The 19,203-nt window shown below is 37.7% G+C and overlaps 1 protein-coding gene across 6 annotated transcripts in view; it reads left to right on the top strand.

The window, feature by feature from the left end:
- The window catches only part of ASAP2 (ArfGAP with SH3 domain, ankyrin repeat and PH domain 2), a 2,005,955-nt gene that overhangs the window by 1,722,503 nt on the left and 264,249 nt on the right, over positions 1 to 19,203 (top strand). For 4 of the 6 annotated variants that reach the window (XM_044079125.1, XM_044079106.1, XM_044079091.1 and 1 more), the window contains one exon: positions 18,588 to 18,867. In XM_044079125.1, the coding sequence (XP_043935060.1) occupies positions 18,588 to 18,867 (280 nt within the window). The remainder of the gene's footprint in view (positions 1 to 18,587; positions 18,868 to 19,203) is intronic. The other 2 variants (XM_044079114.1, XM_044079099.1) reach the window with 1 other exon arrangement.

Here is a 19,203-nt window from a genome sequence, read left to right as displayed (position 1 = left end):
ACCCTCCCAAAGCCATAACCACCCTCACACCACTCACTACACATGCAACACAACCCCTTTTCTCTCTTAACCCCGTCTCCACAGCCTACATCAATTCACGTCTACTAAAACTGAAACCTTGTTCTCCCTCTACCGATAACCTCTCTTCCCTCTTTCTTAAACTCTCTGCTTATTCAGTAGCCTATCCTGTCTCTGTCCTAATAAATAGATCTGTCCAAGAGTCTACTGTCCCTGACATCTGGAAATCTTTCTACTCCATTCCACTTCACAAAGGAGGTAACTCCACTGAGCCCTCTAACTACAGACCCATTGCCGTCCTAACTCCTCTATCCAAAATCCTCAAAAAATGTATTCGCAATCAACTTTTAACTCACCTTATTAATGAAAATCTTCTGACCCCCACTCAACATGGCTTTAGGCCCCACCACAGCACCTCCACTGCCCTCCTATTCTTCACTCACACTGTTGCTGAAGCCAGGGACAAAAACCTCCTCGTGTCTTGCCTTTTTCTTGACCTCTCTAAAGCTTTTGATACTGTCTCCCATTCCAAGCTACTTACTAAGCTTACTGACCTTAATCACTCCCCCTCTTCTATTCACTGGTTCTCAAGCTATCTGTCAAATAGGCTCCAGTCTGTCAGATGGCAATCTGCTTGCTCCCCTTTCCTACACAACAACTGCGATCCAAATGAAAGTATAGTTCAACTGCTTACTTCCAATACGAAAGAAAACCACGTAGTAAAAAAGGTATAGTTTATTCTAGCACCTCTGTGTTACCACCTTCAAGGCGTAAAAAAGGTTACAAAAACTCTGTCTTTTATATTATATTACTAATTACAATCAATTAATCTATTAATCAATCAAACAATAAAAAATAGGTTCCCATTTTAAAGCAAACACTTCCAATCCAATTCATTATTTAAGCCCTTAGGAACCAATGTCTTATATTTCAAAATACAAATACTTTCCTTATATAATAACTTTTGTTTTAATGTATTTTCAGTAGCATCTATGCATTCAGTTTGCTCTAAAACAGTGCCATGCAACAAATTAACTTCACTATTGTAAAGCATTTTAAAATGTGAAGCAGTCAGTTTATCTTCCTTACAATTTTTTATATGTCTCATGTGCTCCATGAATCTAACACAAAACTCTCTCTTCGTATCCCTTATATAATTTAGGTAACATGTACACCTCAAAGCATGTGTTACCCCTTTACTTTTGCAAGAAAAAGTGCCCCTAGATTCAAATTTAACATTGTTCATGCTGTAGAATGTACTAACAATATGTGCATATATACTGCATTTGCCACATTTTAAAGTCCCCCTGATTGACAATGTTTTAGCTATTTACATGGCAGTCATACTAAACATACCATGCACTACCATATCCTTCAAATGTTTACCCCTAGTGTATGAGAAAAAAGTTTTTTTTGGGAGGATATTAGCCAGAAATTTATCTTGCACTAAATATTTCCAATAATGCTCAATTATTTCTACCATTTCTTTATTTTTAATATTATAAACTGATACAAAATATATTGGATCCACCAAATACTCTTTTTCTAAACTATTTCTTATATTTGTTGAATATACCATATTACTCCCCCTTTCTCTGTTTATTTCCTTTGTTTCACCCCATATTTTATTTTGGGCTTCTTGTATATTATTCGGATCACACCCTCTTCTCAAAAAACATATTAGTGGTTTGATTTATCTCCTGTATCAACAAGTCCTTTTCACTACATAATCTAGAAATTCGTAATACTTCCCCATAGAGTAAAGCTTTCAACACATGGGGTGGATGGCAACTAGTAGCATGAAGGTATTGACTACCATCTACAAACTTTCTATGAATGTTTGTTGTAATGCTTCCATTTTCTCTCCCTTCTAACACAAGATCCAAATATTTGACTGTCATACCCTTCTGTAAACCATCAAATGACAAGCCAAATGGATTCTTATGTAACTCACATATAAAATTTTCAGCTTCTTCCCAACCACCCTCACATACGAATATCAAATCATCTATATATCGAAAATAAAAATCAACATATTTCTTCATAAAATCCAACTTAAATAAAAAGGTAACTTCAAAAAAAGACATAAAAAGATAGCATACATGGGGGCAAATGCTGCTCCCATGGCTGTACCTTGTTTTTGCTTGTACATTTGATTATTAAAGTAAAAATAATTATTTTTCAAACAAAAATCTGCCATGTCAGCAATGAAATTAGAAAATGGGCTGTCCCCCAAAAAATACTTAATTGCTTCTATTCCGGCCTTGTGTTTAATAGTTGTGCACAAACTTTTAACATCAAGAACTAACCAATACCTATTCCTGTTCCAAACTATAGAAGAAATTTTCTGTAGAAAATCAAAACTGTTTTGTACATATACAGGAGACTTCTGAACATAAGGCAGCAATACTTTATGTAACACCAAACTAAAACTATGTAAACAAATATTTTCTGGCTGAAATTATGGGCCTATCAGGGGGATTCTCTAAACTTTTATGTATTTTGGGCAAGCAAAAGGAAATAGCTTTTTCACTGTTTCTATTGAACAATCTATCTTTTACATCCTCTCCCCTTTCCTACTTATCCAAACTGGTGTCCCTCAAGGCTCAGTCCTTGGCCCCCACCTATTCAACATCTTCACCAATCATCTTTACTCCTCCTGCAGCACCTCCTCCCTCATATGGTACACCGGTGACTCTACTCTTATCTCTTGCGCTGACATCTCTAAACTTCTTTCTGTCACCCAGAACTCCTTCTCATCTGTGGAAAAATGGCTCACACAGAGCATCAACTTTTACTCAACCCCAATAAAACTAAACTCCTACTGTTTCTACCCAAAACTCTCCACCACCCTAAATCCACCGTTACTATTTCTTTGTTAGATAACACTCTCATCAAAGCTGAACCTCACACTAAGTTACTGGGTACAGTAATTGATGACCAACTCAAATTTGACATCCATATCAGACACTGTATCAAAAAAACTGACATGAAACTGAATCTTCTCAACAGGAATAAGAAATTTCTTGCCCCCAACTCCAACCCTATCCTTGCCTAAGCCTATCTCCTTCCATGTCTCCTCTACGCCTCCCCTGTCCTAACTCACCTTCACTCAAGCCTTCTCTCAAAACTGGAACAAGCTTACAATAACATAGCCAGATTCACCAGTAACCAGCCTTATAAATCCTGTCATTGCCTTGCCCTGAAGCAGCTTCAATGGCTAGAATTCCCCCAGCTCTTACTACTTGCCCAGCTGCAGCTGACAGACTCCCTACTCAACAAACTGCTAGCCTGCGCATCACTCTCTACCTTAGTATCCCCTTATACCCCAACCCCATCTTGTCATAGTTCCAACCAGCACCTTCTAGACATCTATAAACCCAACAAACCTTATTGTAAACTCCTCTATAAACACTTGTGTCCCTTGCGTGGAATAGGCTACCATCTCACATTTGTAGCATCACTAGTTCCAGCTGCTTTAAAACTGATGTCAGGCACTACTTTCTGAACTCAAATCTGTCTACATGTAATAATTCAATGACTAATATGCTCACTAGACAATACTACAGTATGCTACTTGGGAAAGCTATGTCATTACTTTAAATACTTAAATGTACTAGTTGTATTTACTTTCATTTTGTTTTATTTGAATTGCAGTTATTCGTTTCACCTGATAACTGCATATGTAATTTTTGCTTATGTTGTACTGGTGCACTGTTTTTCTTGAGTTTTGTATACTGTCTACTATGTTATCTTTTTATGTTTATATTGCTGAAGCTTTTTTCCTTGGGTCTCCACTGAAAACAGGCCATTGGCTCACACGAATTAACCCGGTTAACAAATATCAAATAAAATAAATGAGCTTTTACTATTATCCACCATACAGAGCCATTCCTAATCCTTTACCCTATAGCCACCATAACAGCTCTACTGCAAAGTCTTGTAGAATATGCAGTCTAAATATATTTTCCATTTGTGGCTGCTGACCATTAAAGCACCCCCTGCAAGTAGTTATAAATAGTTATGACCCTATTTGTTTCCCAGCTCGGAGGTGACAGTCAGCTGGAGGGAGCTGTCATCCAGACAGTCATGGAGGTGTCATTGTGCATATTTGCATCTAGATATGCAAGCAATGAAGGTACTTGTAATTAAGAATCCAATCTCATCCCTGGCTGGCAGGGGTACTTGTATGAGTGTGAACCCCTGCTACATCTTCCCCTGAATGTGAGTTCTCCCAACCTCATGTTAGTGAGGGCTTTCATCAGTGTTTTGTAAGTGAACCTCATGTCCCATATTATGGCTGTAACTCTGTCACTCGCAGTCTTCTGCTTGCATGTGGTGAGATAAGTACTGGCCTGCCATTCTCTCCCCTTAGGTAGGCAGGCCGGCATCATTTGTTCACTCCTACCTTTCCCTTCTGGTACCAGATCAGCTAAATGAACTGTGGTCATCAGGATCATAGTCAGAGTTTGCTGTCTATGGCAGGGCTATATATAGCATATTGTAACTTGAAGATGTCATGCTTCACCAGCTTAGTACTGCTGTTGCTGATACCATAACTGTTTTTCATGTCTGACTTCTCTGTATGTTATTTTTCTGCTACCTGTTCTGGTCTTGCAAACATTGATATTCCTACCTCTCCCTAACAGCCCAACTGTTGGGATTTCCCGAATACTATCTACCTCACAAATTTTCCTACATCACTTATTTTCTACTGTTTGACATAGTCCCACATCTACTCAAGAGAAACTTGGTTTGTTTCAGAGTGCTTTGAAAATTTAAAGCCACCCTTTTCATCTTTCCATTCTTCCACCAGATGATATCCTCCTGAATGCAGGGCCTTTTGTTGAAAACCTTCTCAGCTTTTTGGAGTATAACCCAATAGATTTCAGCTCTTCTCAGTATATAACCTGATAGATATCAGCTCTTCTTGGAGTATAACCTGATATATCTCAGTTCTTCTTGGAGTATAACCTGATAGACCTTAGCTTTTCTCAGGATATAACCTGATAGACCTCAGGTCTTCTCAGTATATAACCTGATATATCTCAGCTCTTCTTGGAGTATAACCTGATATATCTCAGCTCTTCTTGGAATATAACCTGATAGATCTCGGCTGTTATCAGGATATAACCTGATAGATCTCATTTCTTAATGGAGTATAACCTGATAGGTCTCAACTCTTCCCAGGATATAATGTGATAGATCTCAGCTCTTCCCAGCATATAACCTGATAGGTATGACAGAACCTGTAAAGGAACAGGAGGACTCATTACACCAAAGGGGTACACAGAAGGTATCTTTTTTTTTTGGTGGGGGGGGGCAGGGATAAGGAGACAGGCACTGTTTCAAGATATGATTTATGTGTTCTCATAAGTATTTATTTTCCCAGTTTATTGGAACTACTGCTTTGTTACCTTTGAATATTAAATCTTTAGCAAAACTTATTACTTTCTTGCAATAAAAAAACAAAAACAAGACTGAATTTCTTTCCATCGTCATGAGTTTTGTTCAAGCCATCACTGGATCAAATGGTTGGAAGAAAAGCTGCAAAATAAACCTGAGAGCATGTAGAAACCCATAGCTTCTGGGGGACCTAGAAACCTTCTGACCCACACTTATTTCAATTATTTCCCCCCACAGTTATTACAGTACAGTCTTGGCCAGTTAGGGTGCGTTGAAAGCATGCAAGAAAGGATAAAGGAAAAAGTTGAGAAGTAAGACAAAATGTGGGAAAAAAAGAAAAACATAATCTGGATGGTATGGGGAGTCCAGGATGGGGGGACTGGGTGTGCATGGAGGGAGGGGCAATGGACAGCATGGGAGCCTCATGCAGTGCTTTACCTTAAGCTCCAGTTCACCTAAGGGCAGTGCTGAATAGAGGGAGGGAGGGATATATATGGACATCACATCTGACACATCAGTTCAGCATAGTGTTCAGCAGTTGTACACTTGCTGGCTAGGGAAAAGGCCTTACAGAAAACATGGAGAACCATGTTTACAATCATTGTTTTTCAACAGTGTGCAGTAAATCTTATTCAACAGACTTCCCCACTTCATCACTTCAGCCTCCCATAACCTTGAGAATACTTTGACAGTCAGTTAAAAAACAACAAGCATTACATTATTTTTTTCACCAGCTGTGAAAGGGGAGAACTCAGCTGAAGCTTTGGAACCAAATGTATAAACTTATTTCAATAATTTCTTATTATAGCACATGCACTATATAGCCAGAAGTCATTGATTTGAAAGTACTCTGACGCGTTGCAGTATTATTTTTTTGGTGTTGTAATTTGAAGAAGGACGTATTTTACTTCCAAAGCATGACATTATTTTGAAGCAATTTTATAATAATGTTGCAGATTTATTTCTGATTATTCATGCATCTGGAGTTCATTTTTCTTATTATTCCATTTTGTATTCCCAGCTCTTGAAGTCGGTGACTGATGTTATTTTTATTTCTATTCACATTTCTTTGTAGTGCCAATAAAGAGTAGTAAATGGACAGGTGCGTGCCATCAAATTAGAATAAATTTGACCTAATAAATCTCCAAATGTTAACATGTAGAAACTCCAGGTATCAGCCCAAGCTTTTGACAGATAACTTTGGATATGAAAAATGCCAACCTGCTTATTCCAGTCTGTGTTTCACCTAGCAAGTTTCCCAGGTTCCAGGATGGTCGGCCTGCAGGAATATCACTCAGTCTTTCTGGTACTCATAGAGTATTTGTATAATACCTGGCACCAGCTTTTTATGAGACTCAGTGTGCATTGGTCAAGGCTTAATAGGCATAATAAACTCCACACAGACAGGGATTATATCTCATATATAGCTGTATGCTAACTCTTCTTTATCGAGGGATGTTTTTCATTTTTGTATCTTATTTTACCTGTCCACTATATATAAAATAATTATATATAGATTTTTGTTATCATTGCTGAAATTTCATCTACTATCTTGCTTTGATTTGTATTCTTATCTTGTTCACATCTTGTTTTCTGTACCGCTTAATTATCTGTTATTGCACTACTACTGCTTTTTAAATTGTCTTGCAATTAATAGGTTCATAGGTGTGTACTAGGCTAATGGCCCTGGAACCTTTACAAGCCTAGCCCATAGGATTACCCTGGCACCGTGCCACCTGACTGGTTGAGTATTGACTATGTTAAATTTGTTTTTGTGTTTATAAATCTCTGGAGCTTTCTCCTCGGGTATCCACTGAAAATGGGCCTCTGGCTCAGTTGGACCAACCCAGTTAACAAATGTCAAATAAATAAATAAATAAAATTAACTAAACCCCATCTACTTACAGAGTGGAACTCTCTCTATGGTTTAATCTAATTTAATACACAGTGAAAAGCATTTATGTGAATTTATCTCTGCTTTTCCTATTATTTACACAGGCTTTACAATTGCTCTGCAAGACAAGACAGTATACAGTTATTTGTATATCTGTTTGTATTGTTGTAGTATATGAGAACATAAGACTCTAGTCAAGTGTATCGGGCTCTGTATATTGTGCGCAGGGTGGCATAGTTTTGCAGTGGATCTTATCTGTCTAAGATTACTGTGGGTAAAATATATGGCGTAGGTTAAACATTTGTATTGTTAGCATTTTTATTTAACACCATTGTGCACTTGTTTAAATGGTGAGATCACTGCATTCTTATCAACGTTATCAGTCGACAATGATTACTTGTAATGTACAGTTGTTGCCACAACATAAATAACATAAGCATTATGCTACTCTTGAGAGTCTGCCCCCTCAGTAATGCCTTCATTCTGTAAGTAAGCATCGTCTGCTAGTGACAGATCACATTAAAGGGGTGTAGATGTCTGTACAGGAAAACATATTAAACTGACAAGAAGCTACACATTTAAAAAGATGTAATGATGTGTCCGCCTTACTCTACCCCTGTCCAGTCAAACCCACCCACAGCTTTTCAGTTTTAGTCTAGTACCCACCTCACTCTGAAGGAAGTTGCTCCTTAAACTAAAAACTACTTCTGTAGCTGTTACCATCTACCATCAGACTATCTAAAAATGGCTGCAGAAGTCATAGCCTTCCCTGTGTCCATACTAATTAATAAGTCCATAGCAGAAAGATATGTCCAGCCACTATGAAGAAAATCCTGCATCGTACCACTGCACAAAGGCAGCACATCTACAGAGTTTAGTAAATACGGACCAATAGAGAGCCCCCCTTCTTCAAAATATTATAGAAATGCATCTGTATGCAGCTGATGCAATACCTTACCTCAAATAACCTGTCCTCAGAAACACAACATGACTTTATGTCCCTGCACAGCACCATTGCCGCTCCACTACATTTTACCAATGTAGTAAACTGACATAAAAATGATGGTCTGCTTGTGTCCACCATGTTCTTAGACTTGTCAAAGCCATTTGATACTGTCTCGCACCAGCAACTGCTTGTTCAGCTGTCCTCAATTGGACTTTCACAATACTCCTTGTTGTGGTTCCTTAGTTACCTATCTGGAAAGCAAGAAGCTGTTAAATGGCTACAAATGTACTCATACTTTCAACCAGTTACTACAGGTGTCCCTCAGGGCTCTATCCTGGGTCCTCTACTATTTAATATATTTACTAATGACCTCCACTCACTGTGCTAGTTTAGTTCAGTATGCAGATGACTCAACATTAATATGTGCGGTCTCATCAATAAATAGTCATTATGCAAAAATCTTTCTCCTCTGTAGAAACTTGGCTAAAAGACTCAAACCTCCTGCTCAGCGCCAAGAAAATTAAGTTAATGCTTTTCACCTCAAAAAGTTGCCAGAATCAAAGCAATATTTTACCATAAAGTCCGCAAATAATGCTGTCATTGAAACTGTAACTCATAGTAAATTTCTAGGCATTATAGTAGATGACAGTTTCAAATATGAACAGCATATACTGCACACCATTAAATCTACATACCAAAAACTGGACTCCCTTTATAGGATCAATGGATTCCTTACAGATACTGGAAGAAAAACTCTAGCCACCACCTTTTTATTGCCAGCTGACTTATCCTAACAAACTTAAACAATACTCAAAGAAACTTGCCTCCTGCTACAGTAAAATATCTAAATTTGCCACCAGTCTCCCTCATAGAACCCACCCTTATCTTAGCTTAAAGCAACTAAATTGGCTTGAACTGCGCAGGCGTCTAACATATTCACAACTGACTACAGCGCACAAACTCAGTCATCATTCGGAAAAAGGCTCTACACTTCCAAACGTATTACTACCCTACTGTCCAGCAAGGAAGTTCTGTTCTAGTATGAACAGCATATACTGTTGTATGTTCTGTTCTAGTATCAAATTCTTACTACTTACAATTATGTAAGTCAAATAATGTTGCAGGAGACTTGCTGTACACCCAGTACATTGCTAAACTCTGGAATAGTATCGTCATGCAAAAAAAAAACTCTGACAAACTCAGTAGCTTTAAACCACTGTTTAAACAACATTTTAACCAGTCCTGGTGCTGGACATGCTCCTCAAAGGGTTAAAACGTTTTCACTGTACAATACTATCCAAACACTCTTCTTAAACATAATATTCTTAAACTCTTACTGACATGTCAAAACAGTTTTTATACATAACTTTTGCCTGTACAATCCACTAAGTTGTACGTGTGCTTTATCTTTAGTAACTTCCATCACTGTAAAATCTTAGAATGTATGTGTATATATGTAAGTACTGTTTGTGTATAAATTTAAATTGAAATGTAACAACTCTATGTTTAACTGGAACGTAGTATAATGCAATGTAAGCAAATGAAGCTTTTCTCCCTAGGCCGCCACTGAAATGGGTATTACCCAGTCAGACTTTCCCGGTAAACAGACAAATAAATAAATAAATAAATAATAATAATAATAAAATAAATGTATTTCAGTATTCTATACTTTTAGTCAAAGAAATACCAACATTGATTCCTCTTCAGCACTTTTAAGGTTCTTGCACAAATGTAAAACACTTCTCTACAGTAATTATCCTCGTGTCTTTGCTGGTCAACCCACGTAAAACTGAAGTGGTAATTGCAAACGTGCACACTGAAGAAGACTACCAGACAAAAAGCAGCACCTTTCACTGGCCTCCGCTCCAGTTTGCTGAACAAAACTATGACATAGGAGCAGTAGCATTTCCCTGCATAACATCTAAAACCAAGGAATCTTGAACTACAAGTATCTCTGAATAAGTACACACTCCTTTATATACAAATGAATGGTGATACCCTGGAAGGAAAAGTTATTTGTCAGTTGTAATAATGCACTGAAACCAAGTTTAGCATGGAAGTAGATAAGCTGGCTTGCTGTTGTCGTCACTGATTTCCTGTGGTGTTACTGAATTTTCACTCAGAAATGCTGTGTCTCTGTGATTTTTATGATGGGCTCAGGTAGTCAGCAAAAAGTAACTGTAAATTCACAGTCTGTTTTTTTTTTCAGAAAAGGCCCAGTTCGGATTGTTACAGTGCTGACTTTTAACAGGTGCCCCATACTGTGGAGCTTGGTCCCTGCTTCTTTTCCACTCTGAACCTGATTCTTGATAAGATGTTGGTTGAGGGGTACATGATACTAACATAAAAAGGTTTTCAGATTCTAACATATGTACTTTGGTCAGAATGTGTTGTAAGGGCCTACATATATTTACATGGAATATTCTTTACAAATGAGTCTTCTGCCTGCATTGTCCTAAACACACGTAAATTTGCCAGTAACAACAAAAAGAAGTTCTCTGCTTGTGACACTTTTATTATATGTTCTGACTGTAGCCAGGTACTCAGGCCAAGCTTTTAATTGTCCTGATATGTCTTTGCTAGCTACCAGTAACGTAAGTAATTCTGGAAATTGGAATCGTTTCCAAACAGTAATCTGCTGCTGTCATTCATCACTTCTGGGTGTTTGTAATGCAGTGTTCCTTTGCCTGCTATATGATGTATGCATAAACCATTTAAAAATGTTCTTGATTTATTGAAGCATTTATTCTTGGGACTCTCCAGGTAGGCATTCCTAGTTAGCAAATACAGTGAATAAATGAATGTATTCTACATCTGTTGCTTGCTTCTCCTTGCTCTGTGAATGCAATACTACTTCCAATAACAGAGAAATTACCTAAGGCAAATCTGATTAAATATATTTTGCATGACCTGGTTTATAGCTGCATGACTTCTAGCAATTCATAAGGGTGATCTTATTTTCAGCAGTCTAATGCTTAATCATAACTGTGTGTGTGCACGCGCGCGCGCATGTGTGTGTGTGTGTGTGTGTGTGTGTGTGTGTGTGTGTGTGTGTGTGTGTGTGTGCGTGCGCATGTGTACACTATACTTGTATACATTTTACATATAAAAACAAGCTACATTGGATTATGTAATACATTAAGGCAACTGAAGCTGTATTTATTTTGCTGTTAACACTTTGTGACTATCCTTGTCTGTAGACTATGATTGTACTGTAGGTGCCTTGTATATTTATGTGAAATATTTGAATGTATTATTTAATGTGATCTGATCTGATAAATTGGCATGTGTTGATCATAGGTACATGTAATGTGTCTACTCATACAAATCTACAAATCTAGGATTGCTTAATATTTGGCTTTTATAATTTGTGTGTCTGACTGTAAAATTTGAAAGCATAACTTGGCCAGTACTGTTTCAAAAGTGTATTTAAATGACATATGTGGTGTTACTTAATATGACATTTTTCTCCTGCATTACATATTATAACAATTTTCTGTTGAAGTTGAATATACTAATCACACCTACATGTATTGCATTTGCATGTATGAGATATCTGAAACACCTTCTTAATAACTGGCTTTAACAGCTGTTTGCATCTGAGTACAGAATTTAAAATCTTGGCTGATCTGATATTGTCTAAACTGCAACACATGTAATAACCTTTTGCTAATAAACTAATTATGTCAATCAAGTACATGCTGTTTCCTGAAATACTGGCTAAAGCACATAGAGTCCTATGTTTGTATCTCCCTCAACAATCCATCCAGAGAACACCAAGAAATACGTTCCCTTTGTCCCAGTACTAGGCTAGCTGTCCCTGTAGGAAATTTTAAGCCTAGCCAGTTTCCCTTTTTGTGCTCAAAATAACTTATCCCATTTGGTTAAAGATTGTCCTTACCATCCCATAGTTGATAATTATGTAATACCCTAATAAGAATAACTGGGGTCATACTGTGTATAATCTATTAGCACTCCTGTAACCTATAAATGCACATTAAGTTGCTTGTATAGGTTTCATGAATGTATTAAGTGCAGCAACAGCTGTGTTTGACATTAAATGTCTTTTCATGTGAAGTGCTGTAGTCAGTAAGTTTGTTGAGCAAAACTGTCATATGAAATGTAATGCTGCGTGATTTAATTATGCATAAATATGAATTAATTTAAATGCTACTTATATGGCAGGGGAAGTATAATGCTGTTTGATTTCATTATACAGAAAATGAATTGAAGTGCACATGAATTTATTTATTTATTTATTCATTCATTCATTCATTCATATTTCTTGACCAGGTAAGCAGATTGGTCTAGTGAGCCTTTTCAGCCATGGCCTGGGCTCAGAGAGCAATAAGGCACTGCTATTAATAGTGGAAACTGTATAATAAAGTTGCATATGTAATGGGTTGACCAAATGATTATCGAACAGTTACAAAAGGTACACTTCCCTGTGAGTAGCATAATTGAAGAATACAAAATCAACAAAGAAAATAGCAAAATAAGACAGTCACTTAATATTCACTAATGCTTACATATGTGATGCAGACAATGCAATGTACAGTGGATATAAAAAGTTTACACACCCCTGTTAAAATGCTAGGTTTTTGTGATATAAAAAAATGAGACCACAGTAAATCATTTCAAAACTTTTCCCATCTTTAATGTGACCTATAATATATACAATTCAATTGAAAGACAAACAGATCTGTTAGGGGGAAAATATAAAAAAATTTAAAAAAGTACAATAAGCTGGTTGCATAAGTGTGCACACCCTTAAACTAATACTTTGTTGAAGCACCTTTTGATTTAATTACAGCATTCTGTCTTCTTGGGTACACACCTTCCATCAATTAAAGAGACTCTGATTAACCCCAAATAAAGTTCAGCTGTCCTAGTAGGATTTTCCTGACATTTAATAAGTTGCCTGCTATAGTAAAAGCCATGGTTTACAGAGAGCTTACAAAGCATCAGTGGGATCTCATTGTTGAAAGGTATCGCTCAGAAGAAGGGTACAAAAACATTTCCACAGCATTGGATATACCATTGAACACAGTGAAGACTGTCATCAAAAAGTGGAGGAAATATGGGACAGCAGTGACGTAGCAATGAACTAGATGCCTCTCCAAAATTGATGAAAGGATGAGACAAAAACTGGTCAGGGAGGCTGCCAAGAGACCTACAGCAACACTGAAGGAGCTGCAGGAATTTCTGGCAAGTACTGGTTGTGTACTACTTGTGACAACAATCTCCCATAGTCTTCATATGTCTGGACTATGGGGTAGGGTTGCAAGATGGAAGCCTTTTCTTACACAGAAAAACATCCAGACCTGGCTAAAATTTGCAAAATAATACATCAGGTCTCCCAAAAGCATGTGGGAAAATGTGTTATGGTCTGATGAGACCACGGTTGAACTTTTTGGCCACAATTCCAAAAGGTACGTGTGGCACAAAAATAACACTTCGCATCACCAAAAGAACACCATCCCCACGGTGAAGCATGGTGGTGGCAGGATCATGCTTTGAGGTTACTTTTCTTCAGCTGGAACTGGGGCTTTAGTCAAGGTGGAGGGAGTTATGAACAGTTACAAATACCAGTCACTTTGGGCCCAAAATCTTCAGGCATCTGCTAGAAAGCTGAAGATGAAGAGGAATTTCACCTTTCAACATGACAATGACCCCAAGCATACATCCAAATCAACAAAAGAATGGCTTCACCAGAAGAAAATGAAAGTTTTGGAATGGCCCAGCCAGAGCCCAGACCTAAATCCATTAGTAAACATGTGGGGTGACCTGAAGAGGGCTGTGCATAAGAGATGCCCTCACAGTCTGACAGATTTGGTGTGCTTTTGCAAGGAAGAGTGGGCAAATATTGCCAAGTCAAGATGTGCAGTCCTGATAGACTGTTACCCAAGAAAACAATATTCCAAGAGGATCAAATGGAAAAACACAAACACCAAGCTTAAATACCCCTCCCAATGTGTCATATGATGAATCACATCATCAAAACACCCATTAAATAAAACATTGTTACAAAACATGCTCAAGCTGAAACTTATTCTGTATTTTGAACACTCCGCTTCCCGGTTACAATATATAAATTGAGACAAGCATGACATTGTCATGGATCGTGGCTACAGTGCTCTCAGGGTATCCCATGTTAGTTAAAAGGAGATACCTCAAGGGCACTGTAGCCACGATCTGTGACAATGTTATTGAGAAAAGGGTGAAGGGAGATATAGTACCCCTAATACATTCTTCTTCCACTTTGGCTACAAGTGGATTTTCTAAGAGACAAGCCAGTGGGTCTGTTCTGCAAAAAGCCTTTATCACTGAGTTTTGTAATGAAGCTTCCCAGATCAGGGGTATTTTGATTAAAAATTGGCAGATTTTTTTTTCTTTGTTTAAAGAATTGGGAGATAAACTAGGAAACAATCCCATAGTGGTTTTTAGGAGGGGCAAGACCATCAAAAATTTTCTTGAACACACTTCAGTCCATTGTGAATATGGACACAGCAACAAAAGGGTTGATACTCATAAATGTGGCTATTGCAATTATTGCAGTGACATGCTGGAAGGTGATAGTTTGATATTAAACCAAATGACCATCAGATCCAGGAATTATTGCAGTTGCAACACTGTGGGGGTGGTGTATGCCGCTGTATGCCACCTTTGTAGAAATTTTATGTGAGTAAGACGAAGAGGAAAATCAGAGTGTATATATGAACACAAAACAGATATTAGAAAACAGGGTAGCAAAAATGCTTTAGCTAAACATATCATTGAACACCCTGGTCATAGTTTTTGATTTTTTTGTTTTGGAACAAGTGCCACAAGACCTCAGGGGGGGGACCATGGGAGGACAAGTTAGAAGAAGGGGAACTGCACTGGCAGTTCAGGTTAAATGCCACCAACTGCCCTGGTCTCAATGAAGCTGTTTCATTAGCATGTGTCTTAAAACTAAAGTCTTACAATGTACAGTAGGTTGTTGATGTATTGTGGATTTTTTTATTAGTAATCCAAATAATGTTTTAAATGAAAAAGACCATTTCTGTTCTTTGCTTAGCACAATGTATATATTGTAACTGGGGAACGGAGTGTTCAAAATAGACAATAAGTTTCAGCTTGAGTATGTTTTTTTAACAATGTTTTATTTAGTGGGTGTTTTGATGATGTAATTCATCGTGACACATTGGGGGGTATTTAAACTTGGTGTTTGTGTTTTTACATTTGATTCTGATGAAGTTAATATTTTTTATATGAAAGCGCTCAGTCCTGTTGTGTTTTTATTAAACTTTGATAATATTTTTTGGCCTGCATTTTTCTTTCCTGGACCTATCTTGTGGTGGAATTTTGTCGGATTTGGTATTTGTGTCCTTTCTTACCCAAGAAGACTGAATGCTGTAATTAAATCAAAAGATCCTTCAACAAAGTATTAGTTTAAGGGTGTGCACACTTATGCAGCCAGCTTATTGTATGTTTTTTTATTTTTTATATATATTTTTTCCCCTAACAGATTTGTTTGTTTTTTAGTTGAATTGTAACGGTTATAGGTCACATTAAAGGTGGAAAAAGTTTTAAAATTATTTATTGTCGTCTCATTCTTATTATACCACAAAAACCTGGTATTTTAACAGGGGTATGTAGACTTTTTATATCGACTGCATGCGTACATGATTATAATCTGAACACTGGCCATTATCTCTTGTTCACCGAAATAAGAATGTGCAATATATATGCTTGTGGTATAGGATGGATTTGCCAGTGATTACATTGCTTATTGCCTAACCAGTTGAACTTGCAAGTACCACCTGATAAGCAATTACTATCTTCTAGTAATGTGTAATATTAATAACAGTTTGCATTAGGAATTTGTTATTGCTGTTGACTTAATGAAGGGCTATTACTCTTTTAGAGAGGTAACTAACCACTTAAAATTTATAGTAACTCCTGTGCTTACTGCAAAGCTGTAGGTTGTATTAATAATACTGTAGCTTTTCTATAGCAGTAATTCTAAAGAAACCACTAAAGTTATATAGTGTGGTATTAACAAGAGGCAGTATTGACTCACCTGCTTGTGTATTTTATTAGACAGGCTCCCTTTCCAGTTCTGAAGTGAAAGGAGAACTGTGGTAGTGCTCCATTGTTACTACCCTGTAATAAATTAAGGATCAAGGACTCATCCAGAGAAGGAAAAACTGGAGGATTTCAGAGTTACACTTCTGCTGCATTTCCTTCTAGTATTTTCTTGACCTCTTAATATAAGTCATAGAAACTGTGCAGTTGATAAAATTATAGGCAGAGTTTTTGCCGAATGGTATGGTAATATATTTCTTTGCATTTAACTAAAGGCCGTGACTCCAATCATTTGTTGCTGTGAGACCCTCTTGTAGTATGTTAACATCATTTGGGGAGTCAGTGACAGCACCCAACTTATAGTCCGCAAACTTGGTCAGCCACAGGCCTTTTGTCTTTGCCTGGACCTCTGAGAAGTAGATGACAAACAGTAGGGGTCCCAGAACAGATCCCCGGGGAACAGAACTAGTGACAGGTCTGCTGTCGGAGGTAGAGGTATTTATTTTGATCTTGTAGGTCCTATCAGTGAGACAGTTGGCCACCCACCTAATGAGATAGGGATTTACGCCAAGTTGTGTTAGCTTTTCGATGATGCCCGAGTGGGGGATTGTGTCAAAGGCTTTGGCCATGTCAAGGTAAGCAGTATATACTGACTTTCCTTCATCCAGGGCCTTGGTGACAGTCTCAAAAAAAGTCCACCAGGATCAACAGGCAATATCTGCCCATGACAAATCTGAACTGTGTGGTGTCAAGTGCTTGGAGATTGCCTATGTCCTTATTTATGAGGTCCAAAATAATATGTTCCATGGCTTTACAGATCAGACCTTAAGAACTAATTTGGAACAAACCTGGACTTTGCCATGGAGGTTCCTGACATAACTGAAAAAAGCTTTGTGGTTACCCTTTGTTTTGGAGGCTAGTTTCAGTTCATAATTGGCTTTGGAGGTTTTCAATAGTGATCTAATTTGCTTATTGAGGTTAAGGAGGGAGTTTTTCCAATTGGGAATTTGTTCCTTTTTACCCTTGGAGAACAGTTTCTTCCTTTTGTTGTAAAGCCTGTTGATAGAGGATGTCCACCGGATAGGTTTGTGTTTCCTTGAGGAGCAGGTTTTAGCTGTGTTGGGTATGGCTGAGTCCATGCAGATGTACAGTGCTTCTATACTGCACTGGTGTACTATTCAGCATAGTTGTCTGCATCCTCTGAGGGGAGCTGTGGTGTGAAGCTACTGATTCCCTCCCTTAGAAGGTTGTAGTCAGCTTTTGAGAAGTTTTTTAGCCTGGTTACAGCTTGGGGGGAGGGGTTGGACGGGATAGAAACTTCGAATGAGACAGACCAATGGTCTGATCTCACCAGGGAAGAACTTACTTGGGGGGGGGGGTTGCCACGGTCACCCATGTTGGTGAGAACCAAGTCTAGAATGTTATTTCCCCTTGTGGGAGATGAGACAAGCTGGTCTAGTGTGTTAAAACTGATGAAGTCAAGGAATGATTGCATTAGAGCAGGCATAGTTCACCCAGTCTATGGTGGGGTAGTTGAAGTCACCAAGGATCAGGGTGTTAGGGGTACCTTGATGGAGTCAAGTAGGTCCAGGTAAGAGAAGTGGGTGTCCTGAGTCATGGGGGGGTCTGTTGCTGTCTCTCTCTCTCTCTCTATATATATATATATATATATATATATATATATAAAAAATATATAAAATATGTATAAAATATATATATATGCATGTATGTTTGTTGTATCTGTTTATAGATATATAAAACTGAGGAGCAGTTTAATCAGCCAAAAATAGAGTACTGGCCAGAAGTAAGAATGCTGATGAAATCCAACAGTTGTTTGCAGGAAAGGGAGCTTTCCCTCACAGAAAATGAACTTTAGTTGACTTGCATCAGTCATCTTGTTTCATCTACTCCTGTTTTCTGTCAGGTGTCTGTCATCCGTTCATCCTTGAGCCATATAAGTACATAGACTTCTTGGGAGTAAATATTTTGGATAACTATTGTCCTGTTTTCCAAGGGAGCAAAAACAGAAGATGATTATGTTTAACGAAAATTGTTGGTTCATGCATTTGTTATACAGTAAAAATTAATGCATTTGTTTTACAATAAACATTAATGTTTTTAGAACAGTTGTCATTTCATTTTGGAATGAATAATTTTCACTTTCTTTGTATTTCCCAGGCTGAAACTGAAACTTTAAATAAAAAATAAAATAAAAAGTAACATATATTTTTGAATGTTTACTTATATTTTTAGCAGCCTAGCCCAGTCCGTAAGGAGGAAAGGCCTTGCAGCTTCTATCAGAGCTCTTATCCACCAGGCACAAATCAGTTACTACCTAGCGTAGCAGCCTTAGCAAGAGATGTTGCAAGTGTTGCCAAGGACAAACAGCGTTCATATATACCCAGTGTGCTGCAGAATGAAACGTACGGTGCAGTTCTGAGCTCTAGTCCCCCACCACCTCCACCTTCTATACCTGTACCTCTGCCTCCAACAACAACTGCACCTCCTCTTCCCCCAAGGAATATTAGCAAAGGTAAGAGCATTGGGAATTTTTGTTGTTGGCATGCATGTGTACAAGTAATGTGGCATCTAACTTGATTTAGAGTAGATGAACAAAAAGTTGTAACATGGTTAGACACTAATTTCTGATTGTTACCATTTGTTTAATAAATGTTCTCAAAGCACGGGTAGTCTGACTCTCTCTATCCATTATGTCTTTTCTACCACTAACTGTTAGTACATGTTTTTCAAAACAGTATTGTTACCATTTGCAGTATTTTATTTGGTCTCTGAGAAATTTAGTCCATTCTGGTGAACAGTGTGAGAATAACACTGCACATACATTTACTGTGTTTTGTTTTGTAGTTTA

Source organism: Protopterus annectens, chromosome 1.part1 (genome assembly GCF_019279795.1).
Source record: "Protopterus annectens isolate FY-2018-M chromosome 1.part1, PAN1.0, whole genome shotgun sequence".
NCBI lineage: Eukaryota > Metazoa > Chordata > Ceratodontiformes > Protopteridae > Protopterus > Protopterus annectens.
This window is presented reverse-complemented; position numbering and strand designations above follow the sequence as displayed.